The 26,003-nt window shown below is 45.7% G+C and overlaps 4 protein-coding genes across 4 annotated transcripts in view; all 4 read left to right on the top strand.

The window, feature by feature from the left end:
• Nucleotides 1-5,228: 5,228 nt before the first annotated feature.
• percc1 (proline and glutamate rich with coiled coil 1) lies at nt 5,229-6,083 on the top strand (the record flags this gene model as incomplete). The annotated part of the gene is made up of 2 exons (XM_079999448.1): nt 5,229-5,324; nt 5,418-6,083. Coding segments are annotated over 2 exons (762 nt in total), but the record flags the coding sequence as incomplete, so codon positions are not given.
• A 1,325-nt stretch (nt 6,084-7,408) lies between these two features.
• pdia2 (protein disulfide isomerase family A, member 2) lies at nt 7,409-12,675 on the top strand (the record flags this gene model as incomplete). The annotated part of the gene is made up of 11 exons (XM_079999447.1): nt 7,409-7,667; nt 8,177-8,383; nt 8,524-8,657; nt 9,877-10,014; nt 10,330-10,446; nt 10,577-10,702; nt 10,873-11,067; nt 11,215-11,335; nt 11,528-11,706; nt 12,380-12,526; nt 12,622-12,675. The coding sequence occupies 11 exons, from the start codon at nt 7,409-7,411 to the stop codon at nt 12,673-12,675; spliced, it is 1,677 nt and encodes a 558-aa protein (XP_079855573.1).
• Nucleotides 12,676-14,674: 1,999 nt separating this feature from the next.
• Nucleotides 14,675-16,915, top strand: LOC307229446 (lipopolysaccharide-induced tumor necrosis factor-alpha factor homolog; the record flags this gene model as incomplete). The annotated part of the gene is made up of 4 exons (XM_079999446.1): nt 14,675-14,813; nt 15,665-15,751; nt 15,862-16,036; nt 16,810-16,915. The coding sequence occupies 4 exons, from the start codon at nt 14,675-14,677 to the stop codon at nt 16,913-16,915; spliced, it is 507 nt and encodes a 168-aa protein (XP_079855572.1).
• Nucleotides 16,916-17,292: 377 nt separating this feature from the next.
• The window catches only part of LOC307229445 (protein disulfide-isomerase), a gene marked incomplete at both ends in the record, with an annotated part of 10,119 nt that continues 1,408 nt past the window's right edge, over nt 17,293-26,003 (top strand). The window contains 9 exons of the mRNA XM_079999445.1: nt 17,293-17,309; nt 18,228-18,345; nt 18,833-19,049; nt 22,292-22,492; nt 22,602-22,726; nt 23,166-23,303; nt 23,763-23,870; nt 25,386-25,511; nt 25,735-25,932. Of these exons, the coding sequence (XP_079855571.1) occupies nt 17,293-17,309; nt 18,228-18,345; nt 18,833-19,049; nt 22,292-22,492; nt 22,602-22,726; nt 23,166-23,303; nt 23,763-23,870; nt 25,386-25,511; nt 25,735-25,932 (1,248 nt within the window). The remainder of the gene's footprint in view (nt 17,310-18,227; nt 18,346-18,832; nt 19,050-22,291; nt 22,493-22,601; nt 22,727-23,165; nt 23,304-23,762; nt 23,871-25,385; nt 25,512-25,734; nt 25,933-26,003) is intronic.

The raw sequence follows: 26,003 nt of genomic DNA, 5'->3' as shown, positions 1-26,003 counted from the left end.
TCAACCTTTTCCCAGAACAAAAAATGTCTCGGAAGATTTCCAGCCGCGGTCCCCGTTTAGGAGTGTTTGCATGAAGGCCGTTTCTGGCGACGGCTTTTCTTACCGGCTGTGGGTTTAAAACTTCGGTCAAGCAGACGCGTTCTCTCATCGCAACACCTTCCGTGTTCCCCACCTGCGTGACAGGGCCGGTGTTTGGGGGGGGGGGGTTTCATCTTTGGGGTTTTCTCTGCTTCCCTCCACAGCTTGGTTAGAAAGCGGAGACGAGCCGAGGCCCCTTCTTGTTTTCTACGCATCCACGATCACCACCATCACATTATTTGAACTTTCATCCGGTTCCGAGCGTATCTGTTTGGTAAAGCAGTCTCTTCACTTCATGTATCTAAAAAAAAAAAAAAAAGATGTCCCCGGCAGATATTTTTGTCTTCCACCGAGACCTGGGTGTGGTCACCCTGCGTCTCCCTTTCCATTTCCTTCCATCCGGACTCAGTCGGATCGAAACCAACAGGCAGCTCTGAGTCGAGCGGCATAAAAATGTTCCCCGATGTTTGCTGAAGCCATTCCCCAACTAACTTTTATGCAGCTGCAGTGTCGTCAATGTTGTTCTTGGGGAAGGTTCACTGGGAGGGGTCCGTATAAAGACGGCAGCCCGGGCTCATTCATAATATTCTAGAGGGCGGACCACATTCCAACACGCTGGGAAGAGTTTTGGTTCTAGCCACACCGAGACTCTCCGTTGTTCTGGAATTTCATTTCTGACAATAAGCGCCTCTGCTTTGTCGGGATGGGGAATAATTCAAATGAAAGAATTTCATGTTTTTGTTATATCCAGTTCATACCCTGAGCCGTGTCCTTATGTTTCCTTTAGGTCCGTTGGGTTTTGGGAGACATCGATCTGGTAAAATCGTTAAAAGTGAGATCGGCCTCAACTTTTGGACGTTGTGCTTTGTCTTTGTCTTCCTTTGGTGAAATGGTAATAATTGCTTCCTTCCATGATGGGGGTGAGCCCCGCCCTCTTTAAGGACAGAAGCTCCCTCCTAAAGGCCTGATACCAGTCTGAAGGAAACCCGTCGCTGCCTGGTGGTTTACTGACGGGATTTATTTTGTCGACTGGTTGCAGCTTCCGGCTCCTTAACTGTGACGCGTTGGTTTCATTCTCTATCTCTCCAATAGATGGCAGGTCCAGCCAGTTATGAAAACTTGATATAGTTTGGTCGTCGGGTGATGGGGGTTTGGAATAGAGTGTCTCTTCAGATATTCTTTCTATTGCGTCTGTCTCATTTGAGGCGCTCTCATGTGATGAATTATATATGAGGTCTGTTGTTGACGCAGGCGTCTAGTTGCTTTTGGTCCTGATTCATAATAAGTCTGCTTTACAGATGTTGCCCTTTTTTCTGTATCTCTCCTCTGAGGATCTCATCTCATCTCTCATCCTCCTCGTTTCCTTAATTTGCTGTAATACAGATTGATCCTCTGTGTTTTCATGGGGTTTTTTTTTTTTTTTTTTTTTCTCCCTCCAGTTCTCTCCACTTTTCCGCTCTGTGTTTGTGTGGGGTCAGTCGGGCCTTTTTGCGTGATGTCGTCAGGGCGATCCGTTTCCCATGAATAACTGCCTTCATGGCATCCCACGGGGTCCGCGTCCCCATTATCCTTCTCCTCTATATACTTTTTTTTTATCTCTTTCTTTTATCTGTTCCACATTTGCCTGACTATTGAAAATACCCACACTGAGCCTCCGTACAGTATTTATTTTTCTATTGTCAAGCTGATGCCACCCTGTGACCTTTAGCAGTACCCATTAAAAAGCAGTCGATTCTGGAGTAGACAGAATGTGGTCCTGTACAGTGTGTATCGTCCTTTTGTCGAGGGTGGAGTTCTCTCCAAACGTCAATTAGTGTGTTAGTGGGTTATTGTTACGCGACGTTGAAATGACGCCACCCTGCCTGACGTTCATAAACCTCCGGACGACTTAGGGCCGCGCCGGCCTGAACATCTGAGCGACGTGGGCTAAATAAAGAAAATAAAGAAAAAACAGTTGACTTCCCTCCGCCTCCTCCTCCTCCGCCCCCGGTTTCACGCATCCTAGTCGTCCAACGTCACCCGATAGAGCTTATTTTGTCGTCCAAACATTGATCCAAAAATGATTTATCCCGTTATACACCAGCATCGAAAAAGGATAAAAAGAGAAGATGGAGCTCACTGCAAAAGTCGACCTAAACCCCAAAGTAAATAAATAAGATGACCTTCAAGGTCGAAATTAAGGTCGCAGCGTCGTCTCCTCCTCTGAATCCTGCTCCTGTATATGAAAGAGGGAAATAAGAGAGTGTGTGTGTGTGTGTGTGTGTGTGTGTGTGTGTGTGTGTGTGTGTGTGTGTGTGTGTAATGTATGTATATGTATGTATGTGTGTGTGTGTGTATATATATATATATATATGAGAATATATATATACTGTAGGTATGTGTGTATATATACACGGCCTCGTCTTCTCTGTCTTTTACGCCATAAATGCGAAGGTTACTTCTTCTCAGACCGTCCTTCCAGATGGTTTTTTTCTTTTCTTTTCGATTCAGTCACCGCAGCTTTCACACCTTGCTCGCCTCACCGGCGGAGGTCCTCCTTAAACCCCTTTTTAAAATGCTGCAAACGGTACCGTCAGCCGCTACACACAGCAGGTTTTTCTCAGTTAAAAAGTGGTGAGAAAAACCTCTGGAGCGCTGGATTCTAGAGAGAAGCCTCCGTTTACAGTGGAGTTTCTGACACAATCTATGATGAATGATGTCATCTTTTGGTCATGTTAAATACTTTTTAATGGCTTTGTCATTTAAATTTGAACTTAAAAAGATTAATTACAATTTAGGCAAGTGTGTGTGTGTGTGTGTGTGTGTGTGTGTGTGTGTGTGTGTGTGTGTGTGTGTGTGTGTGTGCTCCTGTGCCTAAAAGCCTGTGTAATTCATTGTCCAGCTCTTGAGAGCCGACATATTGCCGCTATTGATCTTTAGCCGTAGAATCAACACGGGAGCCTGGAGACTGTGGAGGGCCGGGCCAGCGGAGTCAGGGAGCCTGATAACACGTGCACACTAATACACATTAATACTTTACACACACACACACACAAAGGGACACATGGACACAATGATAGAAACATAAAATATAATATCATTTAAGCACACAGTGTAAGGTGCAGGACGAAGGAAGGAGACTGGTCCCCAAATGATGGATAGATAGATAGATTTTAACCGATAAAACCAGTTAACTGTACATAATAAAATCTGCCAATATACACTAAACCTAATGATAACAACAAACAGATAGATTATTTTATTTATATATATTTTTTGTCTGTTATCGTTAGGTTCAGTATATATTGGCAGATTTTTTTTATTGGGTATAAATGACCATATCTTGCCTTTTCCTTTTTTCCCATTGTTTATTGTATTGCCTTATTATTACTTTGTCTTGTTGTGTTGCTGAGCTGGGACATTGCATTTTCCCCTTGATCTATCTGTCTATCTGCCTATCTGTCTTTCCGTCCATCTATCTGTCTATCTATCTATCTATCTATCTATCTATCTATCTATCTATCTATCTATCTATCTATCTATCTATCTATCTATCTATCTATCTATCTATCTGTCTATCTATCTGTCTATCTATCTGTCTATCTATCTATCTATCTATCTGTCTATCTATCTGTCTATCTATCTGTCTATCTATCTATCTATCTATCTATCTATCTATCTATCTATCTATCTATCTATCTATCTATCTATCTATCTGTCTATCTATCTGTCTATCTATCTATCTATCTATCTGTCTATCTATTTGTCTGTCTGTCCGTCTGATATACTGTAGTATAGACACACAAGAACTTAAAACAAAGATATTCTACAATATACAAGTAAATTGTCAATGGTTTAATCCCATTAAAAACTGCTGGGATCACTAAAAACAAGGTGTTGTCAGACCAGTGCAAGTCAAAAGAAAAAATGAAATAGAAACAGAAGTACTTCATACTCCATTGCATTATTTTGGTACATTTGGTGATTATACGGTTATTTATATTTGGTATAACCACGGCCAGATACGTTACCAGATAAGTTGTAGCCTAAACACTGTTGAACTTTAATTAAAGCATTCCACTAAAGTAATAAAGCGACTTTAACCTCGGGTGGTGTTCATGGTGGAGGCTCCCAAACGTCTTTCACCACATGTAGAGTCAACTTTGACTTAAGAGACTCACTCAAAGTAGTCATCTCTAATCAACACATTTACTGGGTTATTTTTCCATTTTTGCTTTTGAAGCTCATTGATGTTTCCATCCCTCCACCCGCAGGTCCACGAAAACTGTCCGTTTACCGCCTGGACGGGAATATGAAGATGTGAAGGTGGTGTGCTGATCATCACGGCCGCCCTCGTGCGTGGCTGGTCTCGCAGCTCATTTTAGACGGTATCTGCGTTAAAAAACCTGCATAAACTTAATTATGGTTCCTTGTGTCTTTCGGAAAAGCAGCAGCCGTCCACGTGGCGTCTTCGTCCGGTGGAAACGTCCGCTCATTAGTGTTAAGGTGGATGTTGGTACAGTGTCCTCCTTTAGAAGTCAAAACGGCATGAAATCTGATTTCACACTTTTTTAACCTTTAACTAGCCAGGGATCAGCGACAGAAGACGCAACCGTGTGTGTGTGTGTGGACTCTTCAGCATCCCCTAGCAGAGGGTCCATTAGCCTTGGCCCCCCTCCCTGGTTACGGGGCAATAAAGTAAACAACGTCTGACCAATCCAGCCTGCAAATATTTGTACTGGAAACAACCCCATCCTAAAGCAGACACACACACACACACACACACACACACACACACACACACACACACACACGCGCACGCGCACACACGCACACACACACACACACACACACACACACACACACACACACACAGGCACATACACACACACACACACGCACACACTCAACTTTGTCTGGAGGTATATATATACTCTGTCAACCGCGCTGGAACAATAATCGGCATCCACGCCGGTGTGGCGGATCTCCCCACACAGAGCGATATCGGGTCGATCCATTAACAGCTCCGGCTCCGACCTTTCTACGGACGAGCAGGTGATACCACGGTCGCTCCTTTCAAATATTCTCAAGGTCTATAACCGACTCATTTCACTATCCTGTTCTTTCACTCATGACTCTGTTCCCCGTCTCGGCAGCCCTGACATGTCAACATGGCCACGGGCGTCATCAGGAATTTCCTCTTCCAGTCCCCGGCCCCGTGCTGCTTCCCCTTGATCCTCCAGCACGCCATCTCCAAGGAGGAGGAGGCCAAGGAGAGGAGGGAGGAGGAGGTGGAAGACAGGGAAGATGAGGAGATGGAGGAGGAATATGAAGAGGACTGTAGATCTGACGCTCCAGAGGAGGAGGAGGAGGAGGAGGAACCTTTAGAGGAGGACGTCGCCCTCCACCCTTCCCACCAGACCTTGGACATGACCAAGCAGCTGCTGAGGTTCGCCGACACCATCAGCGGCGACGTGCAGCGCTACTTTGGCCGCTGCGACCAGGACGCCTGCGACATCTACAATGACTCGGTGCCTCTGACGGGCGGCGGACGCCTGCGTTACTACGACGACCTGCTGAGGATCGCAAGGACGGGGACGCCGGAGGACCAGGAGGTCTCCTCCGGCCCTTTGGCCGGCGATCGAGGCGGCAGTGGCCTGGGACCCCTCGCCGAACTGTTCGACCAGAGGGGTCCGGGCCGAGGCCGCCCCATGGTCAAACGCCACCTGCCGCTCAGCTTCTGGACCGAGCCGGTGCCCTGCTGCCCCCTGCTCCCACACTGCAGCCACAGCCCCGACGTCTCACGCACACACAACAAAACACAGCTTCCGCCTGATGGCGTCACACTCAACACACTCCCCAACACACACACCGAGCACTACCGCCCTGCACTACACGCTGTGGACGCGCACGCTGTGGACGCACACAGCAGCACGAGCGCCCTCGATAGCGCTCACCCTGACTTCAGTGACCTGCTTGCGAACTGGGATCCCAATCCAGAGCTCACACACACACTGACGGAGAGCACACACACACACACACACACACACACACACACACACACACACCCTGAGCCGCACTAGAGCGAACACAGTCCTGGACAAAACCTTCACTGCAACAAATGAACTGACCGTGCTAACAAATTGTATAAAGATAACTTGATGAGCAATAAAAAAAAACAATATTTACCTATAATATTTGTTGCTGTTCTTATGCAATTATTAACTGCTTATAAGTGCGAATAAGTGCTTTCTCTATGGAATGCTAAACTAAATTTGCACATGGACGTCGTTGTGTTTCTGTCTTTTCTCGTCAGTTTATCAATGACAAACCCCAACCTGCAAAATTAAAATGTCCATTTCTGAATTAATTCATCACTTGGATGTGAGTGCAAAGGAAGAGGGTGTTATCGATCAGTGGATTATAATTTAAATACACCGGTTGCAATGTTGAAAAAACATGTTTGTGTGACAGGACTCACACACAGAGACACACAGACAGCCAGAGACATCAGGCATCAAGCTGTTCTGATACTGTTTATATCTAAATTCCTCTGATTAGCGACAGTGACATTTGGGCTTTCCCCCTGAATAAACCTCTGAATAAAACTGTTGGATGAGAGGGACCAGAGTTTTGTCGTTTAAAACACAGAGAAGGTGCTTGGCTGATACTAACTATTTATTGGAATACATCAAATGGCCGTTTTAATGGGAATGTCCACGGGCCAATTATTTCCCAAAGCCACGTGTTTTAGTCGGACATTGCTGTCATTTTATTTTGACATGTTAAGAAATAAATTATTACAGGGACCCCTTTGATTCTCCACTGTGGCGACAGAGAGCGCAGGTAGAGGACAAAGTGTCTGTTGTAGTTTAGGGAAATGACCGACAAAGGGAGAGTGCATGGCATCGTTTCTAGGTAAATGAGCATCCGATAAGACTCAAATACGCGGGGTGAGAGGAATGAAAAGAAATACCAAATTGTGGGAGAGTACGTGTTCCTACGCCTCGTGGGGTGGGGGAGAAGTGGGGGGAGGGGGGATCACAAGAAAGGAGAGAAAAAGAGAGGTGACGTGGTGAACGTACACCTCGGCCCGAAAACCTTTGCCCAGTCAAAGAAGCCTCTGCGCCCCACGTGATCGGCCTTGAGTGGACGCGGTCCGGGAACACCTGACCTGTGATTGGACGGGAGGGAAGGCCAGTAGCGTTCCGACACACACTCCCCGACGGAGACGTTGTCCCTCGCGCGCCGTCTCCCGGCCTCACACGGCCGGTTTCCCCCCACGCCCGAGCAACGCGGTGACACGGCCGCCATCGTCGCCCAGGATCCGGAAGAAAGAAGCTCAGAGAACATGAGAACACGCACCCTCGCCTGGGTGGCGCTGCTGGGCCTGCTGCTGTCAGCCTCCCACGTCCGGGGGGAGGACGGCGACACGGACACTGGTACAGAGACGGAGAAGGACTCGCCAGCGCAGGAGAGCGAGGAGAGCGCCGAGAAGCCCGCGAAGGAGAAGACGACCGAGATCGAGGAGGAAAGCGGCGTGATGGTCCTCCACATCAACAACTTTGAGGGAGCGCTCAGCCAGAACAAGTTTCTCCTGGTGGAATTCTGTGAGTAGTCTCGTCCTTTGCGGTCTTTGCTCCGCCGTCGGGGTCTGACCTCTGCGAAATTCACAGCCAATTTACAGACAAATGTCTCTGAAGTTTGTAACTTGCCAATGATTTCCATTCGAGCACATTCTGGGAAGAACGCTGTGCTCTCCTGAACGGTGAAATCCACCACATCCAGATAACGAGTCCTGTCACGTGGCTTCTACCAGGTGCTGCCGTGGCCAACTCTCCCACAGCTGTGTTGGGGTTGGCGGGTTGGAGGAGGAGGAGGGCAGGGTGGGGGTTTCAGAAAAAGTCCAACTGCCACAGTCGCTATCACAGGGCTTTATTTCCATGTTGTTCTGCTGGTGGGGAGAGTGTTCTGCAGGGACATGTGGCTGCACCACAATCTCGCCATGGTTGAGACAATGTGCCTTCTTTTCATGCAATTGCATGCAAGGTCGGAACAGGTGTTAATCTATCTTTGTGCGCGCGCGTGTGTGTGTGTGTGTGTGTGTATGTGCTCACAGATGCTCCGTGGTGCGGTCACTGTCAGCAGTTGGAGCCGATCTATGCAGAAGCAGCTGAGAAGCTCAAGGGCGGGGATCCTGTGATGCGTTTGGCCAAAGTGGATGCCGCGGAGGAGAAGGAGCTGGCGGAGGAGTTTGACATTGGTGGTTTCCCAACTCTCAAACTGTTCATCAGTGGAGACCGCAAGAACCCCGTAGAATTTACAGGTAATCCGGAAGATCCCTGTAACGTACTGTCACACACGTGTCAAGCACCTGCATAGAGAATCTGAGCACATGTATGTGTGTGTGTGTGTGTGTGCATGTGTGCACGCGTGTGCATGTGTGCGTGTGTGTGTGTGTTGTAGGTAAGCGGACGGTGGATGGAATCATCCAGTGGATGAAGCGCCGCTCTGGTCCTGGTGCTGTGGTGTTGGAAACCCCAGAATCTGCCGCTCAGCTCCTCAGTGCTCATAATGTTACTGTCGTAGGATTCTTCAATGTATGTCAACCCACTTACCTATCTACCTACCTACCTCCTAACCTAGCCTCTCAATCGACCTACCTACCTACCTACCTACCTACCATTCAATCTACCTATCTACCTAGTACCTACCTACCTATCTGTCTACAAACCTACCTCCTAACCTAGCCACTCAATCTACCTACCTACCTACCTACCTACCTACCTACCTTTGGACCTACCTATCTACCCAGTACCTACCTACCTACTTATCTACCTACCTACCTCCTAACCTAGCCTCTCAATCTACCTACCTACCTACCTAGTACCTACCTACCTAACTTTCTACCTACCTATCTACCTAGTACCTACCTACCTAACTTTCTACCTAGTACCCACCTACCTACCTCCTAACCTAGCCTCTCAATCTACCTACCTACCTACCTTTCTATCTACCTATCTACCTAGTACATACCTACCTACCTATCCACGTACCTAGTACCTACCTACCTCCTAACCTAGCCTCTCAATCTACCTCCCTACCTACCTATCTACCTACTTACTAACTGTACCTATCTACCTACCTAACTAACCTAACCTAGCCACTCAATCTACCTACCTACCTACCTAGTACCTACCTACCTAACTAATCACCGGCCTACCTACACCTCTCTCATATACCGTTTTCACACGAAGGTTTCAAGGTTTGTGAAAAATAGGCCTAAAAATAGGCGATTGACGCCTTTCCCGTTGCCAGGAGAAATGCAGTTTTTTTTCAGACGCATGACGTTCGACGTCACGAACATGTTGTCATGATTCCAGTGTGTTTGTGGATAAAACTGGAGAGGAGACAGCAACTTAAACAAACAACGACATGAAACTGTAAAACTTGGAAAAAAAAGTATTTTAAGCCGCTCAAAAGAAGCGGATCGTTCATGAACGACCCAACACTACAGCAGAAGCAGCTGGATGGATCATCTTATCCATGCTGCCGGGGCTCACCCGCGCATGGATACTCCAGCGTTCTTTGGCGGCGGGGAGCGGCCAAAGAACGCTCACAACATTTCATGGTCCCCCATGCGGAAAAAAAGTCCAAAAGTCTTTCCTTTCCCACGGGTGACAAATGCCGGCTGTTAGCGGGTGATAACAGGTTTTTGGTTCAGTGGGGAAGTGGTATTATTAGTTGAAAAGGGTACTACATACATTGACCTTTTCCCCTCATATGCTGTGGCTGTTTTTCGTTCTTTCTTCCCATCAGAGTCTGGAAAGCGAGGAGGCCAAGGCGTTCACCGAGATCTCCATGAATATAGTGGACACCGAGTTTGCTGTAACAGCCAGTCCTGAGGTGTTCGAGAAGTACGAAGTGAAAACAAACTCGGTTGTGCTCTTTAAAAAGGTACAACTCAAGGACGCTTCTCCTAAAAAGGACACTTCTCCAAACACAGAGGGGATAATCAGGGACACAGGCTCATGAAAATGAGTCATGTTGGCTTTTGCTGCCATCTGTTGTTAGGTTCTATGTGGTAACTCAGTGAATACACAAACTTACAAATGCATGTTTTTCCCTGTGTGTGTGTGTGTGTGTGTGTGTGTGTGTGTGTGTGTGTGTGTGTGTGTGTGTGTGTGTGTGTGTGTGTGTGTGTGTGTGTGTGCATGCGTGCATGCGTGTGTGTGTGTGTGTGTGTGTGTGTGTGCTCTTGTGTGTGTGTAGTTTGATGATGGCAGAGTGGATTACGCATTGTCAGAAGGAGGAAAACTGGACAAAGACGAGCTCAAGTCCTTCATCCAGGTGAACAGTTTGGAGCTGATCATCACATTCAGTGAACAGGTAAAACGACACAGGCACGAATTTAGCTGAAGCGGAAGACTGAGACTCGATGTTAAAGATGAGCTATGTTCAAAATTGTGTGTGTGTGTGTGTGTGTGTGTGTGTGTGTGTGTGTGTGCGTGGCATTTAGAATGCAGATAAGATCTTTGGTTCTAAGGTGCGCACACACAGCCTGCTGTTCATCAATTCCACTGAGGAGAGACAGACGGCTCTGCTGGACGACTACAGGACTGTTGCCAAAGAGTTCAAGGGGAAGGTATCTCTGTCCTTTGGGATTAAGTGTGCGATTGTCTCTGAGAAGAGAGATTTACAGCTTCCAGCGTGAAGGGCTGGCATTTTATTTGATGTACCTCTCTGTCCTGTCTGTCCTATCTATTTATGTGTGTGTGTGTGTGTGTGTGTGTGTGTGTGTGGCGACGCACGCAGATGCTGTTCGTGGTGATCGATGTGGTGACGGGCCAGTCTCACGTGCTGAAGTACTTTGGCTTGACGGAGGGCGACGCTCCCGCCGCGCGCATCATCAACACCGAAACGGTGAAGAAGTTCACCATCCAGGATGGAGAGATCACGGCGGCAACGCTGCGGCTGTTCTGCCAGGCCGTGCTGGAGGGCACTGCACAGGTAACCCCCCCCCCCCACACACACACACACACACAGGTAAACATACCCACCGGTAGAGAATCTTCACACATCAACAACAAAGCACTCTTTCCTTCATCTGACGACGTGATATTGGTTTATTTTTCCGCCGTGGTTCTTTGGCTGCAGCCCCACCTGCTGAGTGAGGAGCTCCCAGAGGACTGGAACCAGGGCCCGGTCACTGTTCTGGTGGGGAAGAACTTTGAGGCCGTCGCCTTGGATCCCACCAAGAACGTCTTTGTAGAGTTCTGTAAGTCAATCCTGTAGGTCCACACGTCGACGGAGCGTTCAGCTGTGACTGGACCAGCCTCAGCACATATACAAACCAGATGACATTTATCCCATTTCCAGTATTGCCCGCTCTCTCCAAAACGGCGAACGACCAAGGCCACACAGTTTAAGATCTTTCCTCGCGTGTGTAACGTGTGTGTGCGTGTCCCAGATGCTCCGTGGTGCGGCCATTGTAAGGAGCTGACTCCTATCTGGGAGAAGCTGGGAGAGAAGTACGCTGACCGAGATGACATTATCATCGCCAAGATGGATGCCACGGCTAATGAGGTGGAGTCTGTCTCCGTCCCTGGATTCCCCACGCTGAAATACTTCCCTGCCGGTGGCAAAGAGGTGAACGGAGAAAAAAAATGATATATTACACCGACGCACACTGTCCCCAGATACCCAGTGCAAACTGGAGCAATTCATCCCAATTCCTCCCAACTCTCCTGTTCTTCTATCTTCACCAAAGGTGGCGAGAGGATTAAAACGTGTTCTCAACTAGAAGTACCATTAATTTCCATTATTACACCTACTTACTAGTTTTGCAGTATTACTAGTATTGATGATATTAATTTAGGATGAAAAAAGTATTGAACTCAAAAACTACCAATAATTACTTCCAACACCTATTATCATTGCCTCCACTAACAGTAATCAGCAGATTTGTCAAATGGCAAAAACAAAATGAAATAAAATCTGCTCTCAGTATTCAAGCCTCAATGATTTATTGTACTTTAGTATCAGTACTATTACTACTCATCACATGGATTCGGTATTTCCGTTTGTCGTTTTGATTTTGAGGCGATTTTTAAGTGCCGACTGGATGTCCTAAAGGCAGCCAAGTATTATACGGCATTATGGATACTTATTATGTATGAGTTAGGTTGTTGGAAAAACCAGTACGGGAAAAAGCACAACGACCAAAATAAATCCACTCAGTGACATCAACGTGAGGGATTGTGACGGCGTTACCTTCACACCCGGTGCCTCACCTCGTCTCCGTCTCCCACTTGACTCCCAGGTCGTCGACTATTCTGGCAACAGAGACCTGGACACGCTGTCAAAGTTCCTGGACAACGGAGGAGTGATGCCTGAAGCGAAGGATGATGGTGGTGATGATGATGATGATGATCATGATGATGACGATGACGATGATGGCGGAGAAGAGGTTTGTGAACCAGACTACCGCCTATAAAAACCTTTTGATGAAAAGTCATCTTTACTCCGACGGGTCGAAAAACAAACCCTGCTCCTCCCTTTCAGGCGACGGAGGAGTCCTCGCAGCCGCCCGGCGATGAAACGAAAGATGAGCTGTGAACGTCTGAAGAGCGGCCATTCAGAACAATCCGCCGTCCGACATCCCATCCTGTATGAAACGTTAAATAAACGGAACACACGACCTGAATAAAGCCATTTTGACACAACCCCCTTGGCCGCGCTTGAAAAACTTCCCTCTAGACTTTATTTTGCGTCAGATCGTACCACCTCACGCCTCTCGATTCTCTACCGGAATGTCCCCATTTGATCACCTCCATCACCTTTGACACAAATGTTTCAGTGAGATTACGTGGCCGGGGAACAGTTAAGCCACGTGGCAACAATGTGGTGCGTTGCCAAATAAGTCCGCGCGATCATTTGCATGTTTTGAATTTTTTGCATTTCAGAGTTCTGAAACGCTTGTGAACTTTTGACAGGATCCGAATTCTAAACGGCGGCTGAAGGCGGATCACTTCTCAATACACTGTATCTTTCCATATGACGGTGGACGGAGGGGTTTTTTTTGTGCCGCATGAACGAACCCACGAGGAAAGAATTGGAGTGGAAGTGGCTTTGCCTCCACCGACACTGGAGGAGAACGGAGGAGTCTCTAAAACTTGAGAAGTGACTTGTGACATCACGACGGCGGATCCTTTTGGGGAATCAGCAAGAGCTACAGTGGCTGTTTGTTAGGTCATGAAACTGGTTGAGCCACTTGAGGAGTGAGCCTAGGCAGTTTCAGGATACGATCAACAGTTTGGAAAACAAGCGTTTGGGGGCACGAGTTGAGAAGTTTCTATCTATTTCTATTTTATTATAAAAATAATATAGTATGGCCTAAAAACCTTGTTCTCCATCATGAAAATAGGACCACCGACCGCTAATAAATACGGTGCATTCAAATAAAATAAAGGTATTGCATCTTTGGAGGGCTCTCAGATGAAGATGAAGACGAAGATGAAGATGAATCAGGTTTGATTTCGGGGGACAGGTTTGGGAACCTGGAACTGCTCCGTGAGGGACAATATGGCTGCCGAGCCATAATGATGCTTTTAAATGGATACAATTGCAACAGGGTTTGAATTTAGTACTTTTTACTTCCTTAAGTAGCACATTTCACCCACACATGTCCTTGCTGTTAGGTGGAAAAGTCATCAAGTAATGCATGGATATGGATAACCACGACCGCCCCATTTCAGACGATCATCACCTGCCAAATTTAGCTCAGCATACCGTCGATGGAGAGATATGAGTGAATGAATAATAAGGTGGAGACAGAAAGGCGGGCCGGGAAAAGCTCCTCCTCCTCGTGAGATAAAATAACACACAGATGCCTGAACAGCAGACGATCGAGGGACAGGGAGGACAGAAGCACAGAAAGAGAAGCAGATCGATAAAAGAAGTAGAACAGTAGAGAGAGGAGGGGGAGGGGTAAAAAAAAAAAAAAAAAAAAACAGGTTGATACCTGTGTTTTAAAGGAGGCAAAGAAGCAATGCGAGCGTTAGGGAAGTAGGAGCCGCATGGTTGCCATTCCAGAGCAGAACAGGTCTGGCGGGCGGTGACCTGGCCTGTATCCCACCAACATGGGAAGTGTTGCTGTGAGCTGCATGTCCTCACTTGTACCCGGTAAGACCTCCGTTTTCTGCCTTTGCACCTCATTTAGTGTCATTTCCCTTTCTACCCTGTGCAGGGGTGAGCGATGCATGTTTGCGTGTCCCACGTGGGTGAAGTAACACTTTATTCCTTTCCAGAGGAAGCCGGAGATGAAAGGAGGCTGAAGTGACGTTATATGGAATATGACCTGCTTACACGTTGAAAAGCATGATAATCAGTTCTTATCGACATAATGACATTTGTGACGGAACTTAAACCCTCAATGACGTCCCTTTTAACAGTATCTCCTCTGGAAGTTTCAAATCCATTTTAAAACTTCCAGGCACTATGTCTCGGTGTCTGCGCATGTCCCGCGTTCTGTGCTTCGCTCTGGCTTCACCTGTCGTGATTCCCGTCTCCCCCTTCCCCATCTCCAGCATCTCTCTCACTTTGCTGAACCCTCACGATGGACCCGCCGTCGTACGACGAGGTCGTCCTCCAGCACCCCGCCCCGGGTGTCGCGGCAGCCAACGGAGTCCCACCCCCGACCTACGACGCCTCCGTGGTGGAGGCATCCATGCCCCCACCCACCTACGGGGAAGCAGGTATTTCCTCTCTGGCTTCAGCGCAGCGTAACAGGGAGTGTGGTCTCACTGCTGTAGTGTGTGTGTGTGTGTGTGTGTGTGTGTGTGCGTGTGTGTGTGTGTGTGTGTGTGTGTGTGTGTGTGTGTGTGCGTGCGTGCGTGTGTGGGTGCCAGCCTGTTTTAAATTGCACTTTGACCTTTTATCTCTGTCTTTTTCGATTCTCATTACAATTATGCTAGTCATTGCTTTCTGACATAAGTAAACTTTGTGGGATGTCAAAAGTTTGGCAGGTGGTCCAGGGGGGATCTTAGATCAGTGGCGGACAACACGGTCCGACGGTTTGAGCTTATTGTATGTGTTTAGGGTCTGATTTTGTATCACAAGTGGTCAAGGTGGTCCACAGCTTTTGACTCTATGAAGGGCACTCCTACATGGTCCATAGAAAGAAGCCTGACAATCTGAAATGTCTGCACCAGTGGTGCAGTCTTGTGTTCAATTGCACTTTAACCTGTTATCACTGTGATTAGGGTTAGGGTTTTTATACATTTTTAGGGTAATGTGTGGTATGTGGGATATTTTTTTACAAAGGGTTCCCATTAGGAAACGTGCACTGTCTACATTGTATTGGCCCCACTCTATATATCTCTTAAATAATATAAATAATAATATAATAATAATAATAATAATAATAATAATAATAATAATAATATATAATAATTATTATAATTATAATTACAATTTTGTGATTTTGTCGTAGCTGGACCAGTTCTTAGGGTTAGGGGTTAGGCTATAATGTATTTTATACCTTATATAAAGCAATTTGAATTGTGTATATAATGTGCTGAACAAATAAACGTGCCTTGCCTTCTAGTGAACCTGCCTCCAGACCCATACCCCATGCTGAATCCCCCCAGCATGCAGACCACTCGGCACACGCGCCTGCATCCACCGACACAAAGTAAAACCTGGTTTATCCTCCTATTCCTATGAGTCCAACCCTCTTCCATGTTCTCTCCCTCCGCCTTCTTTGCCTCCTAAATCTCCTGTGTCTCTTCCTGTGGACCTCAGTCGGTATACCTCTGTCCCCCCAAACCGTGGTTGACGTCCAGCCTCAGTCCCCAGCTCTGGGCGACGTCCCCGCCATGACCCGCTGCTCGTACTGTCACCAGGTCGTCACCACCGAAGTCAAATATCTGCCTGGAAAGGCTGCGTGGTGCATGTGTATAATCTTCACATTGTCAGGGTGAGAGACAAAAAGCTCATTAACGACTATTTAGGATAGTGGTGCTCAACAGGTGGTTCCCCATCCAAAACTTGGTCGCGGGTTCAATATTGAGAGGGCCATGGGCATATACATCCACTTCTTCATCGGTCTATATATACATTTTTGAGGTGTGGTGAATTTCCAATTCTGTGCTTTAATTTGGAAACACATTTTCCAGCCAGGGCCTATTGTTGGAAACAACTATTATTGTTATTATTGATTATTGTATGTGTGCGTATGAAGGTGCGTGGCTATGTGGGAATTACCCTAATATGCCCTCTATTTTTTCCCAGAGGAAACCACTTGGTCATATATTTTGGCACAAAACGTGTATGTGGCTTGAAAACTGTGTGAGGAGTAGCAGAATGAAATTTTGCTATGATAAAAATAAGATGTGCGGCGCTGCCAGCACACTTGATCATAATAACAATAAAAACACAATTATTTAGTTATAATTTATTTTAGATTAAATCAAAGTTAATCTTATAAGATCTTCACTTGCTGCATTCGAGCTTTCCACATTAAAGCTAAGTGTGCAAGAAAGCATTATGGGGTAACTGCTCCATTCATTCCATTAAATAAATTCAAAAACGGTTCAAATCTTAAATTATCTTTGGGGTGTGACTTAATTGACTAATGTGGTCCTGAGGCCAGGCCAGTAAGTCAGTATATTAATCAGTCTTTGTGTGTGGGTGTGTGTGTGTGTGTGTGATTGTGTGTGTGTGTGTGTGTGTGCGTGCGTGTGTGATCAGGTTGATCTGCGGCTGCTGTTTGATTCCCTTCTGCGTCTCCGACATGCAAGACGCTCATCATTCGTGTCCGCAATGTCACAATCACCTGCACATCCACACCAGATGACGCTCTGCCACCGACCCACCGACCGTCCTCCCGTCCTACCTCAAGCCACTGACGCCGTCACGGCTCACGTTGCTCTCAAACGACTAATGCTGGACATCTTTCATTTTGTCACGTCAAAAACGAGAGATTGCAATCCACGATACGAAGGACGCGCAAAGACACGATCTGGATTCTTTTTGTACCTTTAACTTCATCACCTCGTATCGTTTTATGTAACGTGGTGTCAGTTGTGTTACCCAAAGTCAACGCATAGAATGGACTGAGGTACTGACAAGCTGTTTTTACAAATATTATTTTGCAAGTTGGCTGTGAGAAAGTTGAAGACTTCGCTTCCTCCACAGGACCGGGAAGGGAATATATTTATACTTAAGAGAATCATGAGCAAGCCGAGCCAGTTAGACATGTTTTTTTAGTTGTTTTTTTTAAGATCAATAGATAAGATAAATGTGTTGTTGCGGGTTCATTATAACATAAATCAAGAGACCAAGACCAAATCTCCAAAAATCACCGTCACCAACAAAAAATCATTGGAATTGTAGTCATTTTCTAGGTGGCGTGAATCTATCCAGCGTGAATCCAGTGTGGCATTAGACTGCTCATTACCTTACGACGAATATCCATCATCCATTATCCGCCAGCTCCTCCTAATTACCGGCTCTTTTATTTCTAAAGCAGCAATCTACTCTATATTCTTGTAAATTCACACAAGCAAAAATTGTTCTTTGTTAATGATTTCATACTTTTTGTTGAGAATGACTTTATTCTATCATGTTGATAGGAAAATAAAAATGAAAATGATTACATGCAATTTGCCCCCCCACATCCACCCACCCACACAGACACACACACACACACACACACACACACACACACACACACACACACACACACACACACACACACACACGCACACACAATACCAAGAGACCCTAATACCATTTAACTTCACTTCATCATTTGTTTGTATTGCGCGGAGGTTGTATTTGTTAGTTATAGTTTTTTTTGTTTGTTTTTTATCAGTTATACACACTACCTCAAGACAGCAGGAAAAGGTCATAATTCTGGACTAATTATCTTGGACTGGGTTGCGAAATACTTCTGAAAATAAAATACTTGTGACTTTTGAATTTGCACCGTAGGCGTCTCTACCCACATGTACGGTTTAAGGGAGGGAGACAGAGTCGTTCTGGCAGTGGGGCGCCGACATGGCGAGGGTTTTATTAATTATAATAACAAAAAGGGAACAAAACAGGAGCATAAAATAAAAGGGATGATCAGAGTCTGTTTTTCCCGGTCGCTCTCTGGTCCGCAGGCGTTTCCGTGTCCTGCACCAGCGCGGTCCCCACGGAAAAGACAAGTACAACATATACGAAAACTCCCCCAGCCCTGTCCAGCCGATCAGCTCTGAAGAGGCTGATAGGGCAGAGCGGGTACAGCTGCGCCGCCACGGGGCAAAACCAGCCCTGTCCCTTGTGGGCGTGGCGTAACCACGCCCCCTCGTCTGCCACAAAACATACTTTACCGCTTGTGTTTGAGCAAACTGCACCAGTGTGTGTGTATCCAGTGTGTGTGCGTTGATCTGAGTGTGTGTGTGTGTGTGTGTGTGTGTGTGCGTGCGTGTGTGTGTGTGTGTGTGTGTGGGCGCGTGCACGTTTGCCCTTGCTGAGCTGTACAATGTAAGACGGAGGGCATAGAGATATTAGAGATATAAGTGATTTGAAAGGCAGCGGCGGAGATACAGCAGGGCCCAGATAGCAAAGTTAATCAGCGACAGACCAGTGGGCCTGACATCGTAGATAACAATGGCGTTCACAGCTAATAGCTTAACAGTGACCCCCCCACACACACACACGCACCTTCACACACCTTCACTTATCAGCCCTACCTTTCCCCACCCACTCCACTCGGTGCCATCAGGCGTGTTCCAGCGCTGGCGGCGTCAGTGTGCGAGGGGAGCTCAACATGGGGTGGTGCGTGCTGTTGACGGTGCTGACGGTGTGGCGTGTGTGCGCGTGTGTCTCCGCCGACGCGCGGGGAGAGGGAGCGATCCCCGAAAAGGACGGGATCCTCCAGCTGAGGAAAGCTAACTTCAACAGGGAGCTGAGGAAGCACAAGCAGCTCCTCGTGCACTTCTGTGAGTAACACGCCACACGCTCCACGGGCCTCGTGCGCGCAGACGAAAGTTCTCTTTATTGAGTGGCTCGGCAGACGCAGACAGCTGCTTTGCTGATGCAAAATCAGATGGATTTAAAAAAATAATATCATAATTAATATCATTATTACTTTCATTTAATAACATAATAATAATGGCAACCTGTTTTTGCATCACATTTCACACACTACATGTAACTGGAAGTGTTTTTACAGCAATAGAAGGCCATCATACCATAGTAACAAAAAGGTGAAGAAGCACGATGCGTTTCATAAAAATCAGAAACAAATAAGCAAATATACTCAATTTCAGTTTTGGGTCATCATCTTGAGACCCTAATGGATCACTATCATTCTTCAGCGTCATTATTATTCTTAATTATTGTTCCTGATAAGTCTCGAACGACTCTATTCTCAAATAATTCTAAAAATGCAATACATTTTAAATGATGCTGACTTAAGCCCCTTTCACACATGCAGTCTATCCCTGAAATGTTCAGTAACCATTGCTCCATGGGCTCATGTGTACATGGGAGCAGGGATCCATATTCCCGGAAATCTGTTCCGCCGGTTTCCCACCTCAAGACCTAGTAACATTGCAGGGAGAATGCCAGGGAGGGCTGTGTTTCCGGGACAAGATTCAAGATTCACGATTCAAGAGGTTTATTTGTCACATACATATACATACTTTCATACATATGTACAGTGAAATGTAATGCATGAACGCCAGACACAAGCTCTAACTGTACTGCAAAGGCTTACGTCTGTCAGACGCTTTCAAGTGGAGTGAGCAAAACCAATCACAAGACTCCGCTGACGACGTATTTGAACCGGCAGCTTGTTTACGGTTGCCTTGGCAATGCTTTCGCGGGTGATTTGATAACTAACAAGCAATACAAGTTCTTTCTTTCGTTTGCAAATGTACCGTATAGCCTACATTATAATAAGGGACTACTTTAAGTTTTAGTAACACATCCTTGCATGCGCTATTAGGCGCGTATTGATCTGTATGAGTGTGTTATGTTTGGATTCAACCAGTAAAGAACCATAAAACTTAGTTCCCTTCCCCAGTGTTTTGATTAATAACATAGTCCTGTACATAGGCCCCATACACATCAAATTGGCGACGAGGATTATGAACCTACATTTTATCGGAACGCGGCATTTCAGTTGATAACGACACTCGGAGGAAAGGAGGGAGAAGGGAGATGAAAGGCAGCGACCGACACATCTAGACGCAGTGCGCTCGTTGCGCTAGCAAAAGATATGGGAGTCATGTGGAATGTGCAGTGACTTGCAAGGAGCTAACTAAAAGGAAAACAAGACAAAACGGGACTAAATTAACATAACAAGGATGGCGATGATTGGAACCATTACGGCATTTGATAGTGGCATTGAAGACTGTGTATCTTACATTGAAAGTGTGGAGTTATATTTTGATGCTGACGGTGTTAAAGGATGAAAAGAAAGCCAGTGTCGTACTCAATGTTTTTTCAGCGAAAACATGCTGTTGCGGAGCTTGTTAAGCCCCTGAAAAACCAGCTGACAAAACGTTCAAGCAAATAGTAGACGCTCTCCAACAGCATTTAAACCCCAAACCACTGGTCATCGCTGAAAGATTTAGATTTCACAAACGGAATCAGAGCAAAAGTGAAAGCATTTCTGAATATTGTGCTGAATTGCGCAAATTATCAGAACATTGCCAATTTGGAGCTGGTCTATCGGACGCACCGAGGGACAGGATAGTGTGTGGACACGCAGAAGAAGCTCCCGTGTGAAAAAGACCTTACATTAGAGTTTCTGTTCTGTCTTCTGAGTTTTATGGCAGTTGGCGGTATGGATATAAGAATGCATTACCACCTTCTGCTGGACTGTCCCTCGCCCCATCTATTCTGACATTATCATGGCATGTGTGAAAAGGCTCAAGACAGAAATGTTCCAGAATGTAGCTGCATGTGTGAATTGTGAAACTGGAAAGGTTATCCCAGTAATTTACCAGGAACTATGTGTGAAAGGAGCTTTGGTCTCTTGCTCCGGTTGGGATCGGATACCAGTGGTATAAAGTAACAAAGTAAAAAATACTTTGTTACTGTACTTTATTATTTTTAGGGGTATCTGTACTTTACTTACATTTTTATATTTAATGAGACATTTTTTATATTTAATTTGAATGAGCTACATTTCGATCCGAAAAAAGTTAACTTTTACTCCGGTACATTTCCCCTGAACAACTTTGCAAAAAAATAAAATAAAATTTGAGAAAAACTTGTTAGTGAAGCCAGTGAAGTGAAGTTAGTGAAGTTAGTGAAGCCAGATATCACGGGGTTAATGTTAGCGAATTAAGGGTCATATCTAGTAACCAGTGTTAACAAACACTCTCCTCGCCCGTGTTCAGAGTTGCCAGGTCCACGGTTTTTCTGCGGAATTGGACTACTTTTTAAGTGTTGAAGCGGGTTGTTGTTTTCTCTGCGCGGTGGTGGGGGGCGGGGGGTGGCTGGGTTTGTCATGGAGACGTGGCAAGTCTCCATGACAGTTTCTTTTTTGCGGCATTGCAACTGAAGAAGCACAGGCGTGTCCAACAGAGACACAACAAGAGCAGCTGCATCTGCACCCGCACACGCACCCGCACCTGCACCCGCACTTGCACAAGCACCTGCACCCGCACCTGCACCTGCTACGAATGACGGAGACCAACACCCATACATACATAACATACTTACAACAAATGTTTTCTTATGTCAGAGTGAAAGATGCATCGTATCGATTGAAGCGCTTCTTATTCTTACCAAAAAATACAGAGAATATTGGCAACCAGAATAAAATCAGAAGGAAAGCTTATAGCAAAAAAAAAGAAGTCTAGCTTTTTTCACTTTTACTTTTACTCTTAACCTATAATATCAGCTACTTTAAGACTTTTACTCAAGTAGTATTCCAATATCACACTCCAATCAAAGACCAACTAAAAGCAACATGATTCGTGTGTGTGTGTATGTGTGTGCTTGTGTGTGTGTGTGTGTTTGCGTGTGTGTGTGTGTGTGCGTAATCGCCAGGTGTCATGAAATTTCACTGCATATATGTATGACCGTATGTATATGTATGTGACAAATAATCTCTTGAACTTGAACTTGAACTTGAACTTGAATGTGTGTGTGTGTGTGTGTGTGTGTGTGTGTGTGTGTGTGTGTGTGTGTGTGTGTGTGTGTGTCTGTGTGCGTGTGCGTATAGATGCCCCCCTGTCTGGAGATGGCCACCGTATCACTGCGGCTTTCCAAGGAGCTGCAGCCGAGCTCCAAGGAGCCGAAATTCGATTGGCCACGGTGGACATTTCCAAGGAGAAGGATCTGGCTAAAGAGCTCAACATCACAGGACCCCCCGTGCTCAGACTCTACCTCTCTGGAGACAAACGAAACCCCGTGGCCTGCCCTGGTAACACCGAAACGCACAACACATACCCCTCACACACGTTTCAATATAAATATTTTCCATATGCACATTTCATTCATATCGTTTATTCATTTATATTTTTGTCGTGGAGTCCCAAAAAACGCGGCCTCCATTCTGACCTGGCTGAAGAGGAGAGCAGGATCTGCCGCTGACCTCCTGACTGATGTCAGCCAATCAGAGAGCTCTGATGAGCTGGTGGTGGTGGGATTGTTCAAGGTGATGGGTTTTCAGCATTTTCATTTTAGTCAACATATACAGTATATATATATATATATGGACCACACCCCTTGCTGTTGATTGATGTTTGTGCAGTCTCATTTTATCATGAAAAGCTCATTGAGAAAAAACATTGTTCAGAAATATGTCAGAAAAATATTTGGGAAAAGTGTCATCAGGAAATGATGCGCATTATTTTTGAAAGACGGCCTTTGGAAATACTGACAATTTATTATGAAGTAAAATGATTTATGATTATTTAATTCTAGCAGTATTATTGTGATATATTATTACTATTATGTAGTATTTATAATAACAATAATTTCAATGTTTTCATGGAATGTAGATTTAATTATTTATTCATTACAATTTTTTTTTTGTAATTTGGTCACCCACAATATATATATATATACTGGGCATTGTGTGTATTTTTGTGTAGGAGCTGGACCACGACTATGTGAAGGCGTTCTACGCTGCAGCGGTGGATCTCCCTGACGTTCACTTCGCTGTGACTCAGAACAAAGACCTCCTCAGCAAATATGACATCACGCAGGATGTCGTACTGCTTCTCAACAAGGTACTGTACGCACACACACACACACACACACACACATACACACATACACACACACACACGCACGCACGCACGCACGCACGCACGCACGCACGCACGCACGCACGCACGCACGCACGCACGCACGCACGCACGCACGTACGCACACACACAGACACAGACACACATGCTGCGTCTGCAAGAGAGCATGAACCCCATCCCCCCCAACACACACACACACACACACACACACACACACACACACACACACACACACACACACACACACACACACATACACACTTTAAATAACAAAGGAATATTTCTGACAGCTGATGGCAGCAAAAGCTAATGTAATATATTTAAGTGTGTGCTTACGGACATATACACGCACGTGAAAACTCACATATTAAATACATATACTGTGTCATCAAACATACATCATCGAGCAAATGCATTTCGCTGTGTGTCTGTCCGGTATAGACCAAGCTGGTAGAGGCCTACAAGATGACGCCCAAGACGTCCAAGGAGGAGCTGATCGTCTTCATCACCGTCTACCAGATGGAGCCGGTCACCGAGTACGATGGACAGGTGAAAAGTAAAATGCACAAAACACACGTTCTGTAGGCAAACACACACAGGAAACTGCTGTTACCTGCCTCCTTGCATGGCTGATGCTGCTGTCTGTGTGTGAATGGGTGAATGTGATGCATTCAAAGCGCTTTGAGTGTTTTAGTGGCGAGAAAAGCCCTCTATAAACCTCTTATAATAACAAAAATAAAAACATTATTCAATTGTTGAACTTTTTGTTCCATCATTTTTGAATATCTAATTGAGTTTGTCATGATATTTGCCAAAGTTCTTTTCCTGAACTAACCACCTCTGCTCTACTCCAAAATAGAAAGCCCAGGCACAGATAAATCCTCTATCATGACAATAATGATAAAAACCGCTCTAGCAATATGAGGTTGATCTTCTTTTCTAATGAGTCTTCAGTCAGAAAGGAGCTCAGAGAGGGGTTATATTGAGAAAAGAGATTTGTTGACGTACGAAATAACCGAAGGGGGGGAACCGTGTGGCGGATGGAGCGACCGCCTCTTACCAAAGTGGCCCCTCAAAGTACGGTCTTACAAAATAGCTTCCACTCCTTATGTATGCTTTCAATTCTCAGAAAATCTGGTTCATGAGGGTCCATTGACTGTTATGCAGCGCCCTCCTTTTTTTTTATTTACCTGAATTTCCCGTGGGGGATTAATAAAGTGCCTTATTTTGTGTGCCGTTTTAGAAAACCACTTAAAGTTGCACCCTTTTCGGGCCCTCTTCTTGTGGATATAGAGCTCTAATAGGCGCTGTGATTTGTTTTTAAGATGACTAAAACTAATCTCTTCCGAGCGATATTTCATCAGCACCCTCACAGGCCCAGTCTGTACCTTTAAATATTTAATCACCCTATCTCTGAGGTGATTATTCAGTCAGATGGGGAAGGAGGTCGCTGTCTCTGCATCAGCTGTCACTGATTTACGACACTCCGCACAACACCTCCCATGAACTGTTATTAACCCTCTATCCCTCTTCTTAACCAACCCAGGCTGCTCCGATGGACTCCCTGTCTGAGAAAACGAAACGAGGGCTGCTAAAAATGTCAAGCCTTTTGTTATTTTACTTCTATTTAACCTTTATTCATACAGGGTAGGTTGGCTGACAACACATGTTCTTTTTCAGCGACACCCTGTTTCACATTCATAAGGTTGACGATACATTTAAATTCCCCTCGGTAAAAGAAACGTGTCAGAAAGTGCATAACAGTAGTTATTTTCTTGCAGGTTTGTGTTATATTGTGATATTTATACAGTACACCAGGGCTTAAAGGGCTGGTGAGGTAATTTTACAAGGGGTTGGAGAGAGAAACGGTTCTTGTCACGTCAAAGGGAAATTTGCATTGCCACCGTGCAGAGATTGGCAAGGACTCAGCACAGAGCGGCTACTGTATTTGCATCTGCTGAAACGCGCGCGCACACACACACGCAGGGTACCAGCCGCTGCAAAACAACTCCTAATACGCTTATTGTAGTTATATAAATTTTGTTGATGGATTATCTCTTTCAGACTGCCACTCAGATTTTAACATCCCCCGTTTTGCACCACGCTCTCCTCTTCGTCAACAAAAGCTCCGGGGACTTCAAAGCAATCCACTCTGGCTTCCACAATGCAGCCAAATCCTTCAGGTTAAAGGTAGAAACTGCACGCATCCCAAAATAAGACAGACAGACAGACAGACAGACAGATAGACAGGCAGAGGGGCAGAGGGGCAGAGGGGCAATGAATAGTTATAGAGAACATTGCTTAGTATTGAATTCATTTCTCTTTCCTGTGTGTGTGTGTGTGTGTGTGTGTGTGTGTGTGTGTGTGTGTGTGTGTGTGTGTGTGTGTGCGCCTGCGTGCGCGTCCGCTTTAGTTGCTGTTTGTGATGGTAAACGTGGACGAGCCTCGGAATGGTCGGATGCTGGAATACTTCCGAGTTCGGGAGAGCGAGGCTCCTCTCATCCGATTGGTCAACTTGACCGATCATGTGACCTACCATTTTCCCTCTGACAATTTCAATGCTGAAACCATAAAAGAGTTTTGCAAAACCTACATGGAGGGCAAGGCCAAGGTACCGTCATGGAGCAGTTCATCCAAAAATCACTAATCACATTATTTTTTTTTTTTAACTGAGTTGAATAG

This window comes from Zeus faber (genome assembly GCF_960531495.2).
Source record: "Zeus faber genome assembly, chromosome: 4".
NCBI lineage: Eukaryota > Metazoa > Chordata > Actinopteri > Zeiformes > Zeidae > Zeus > Zeus faber.
The sequence above is the reverse complement of the archived record's forward strand: the minus strand, read 5'-3'. Positions and strand labels throughout refer to the sequence as shown.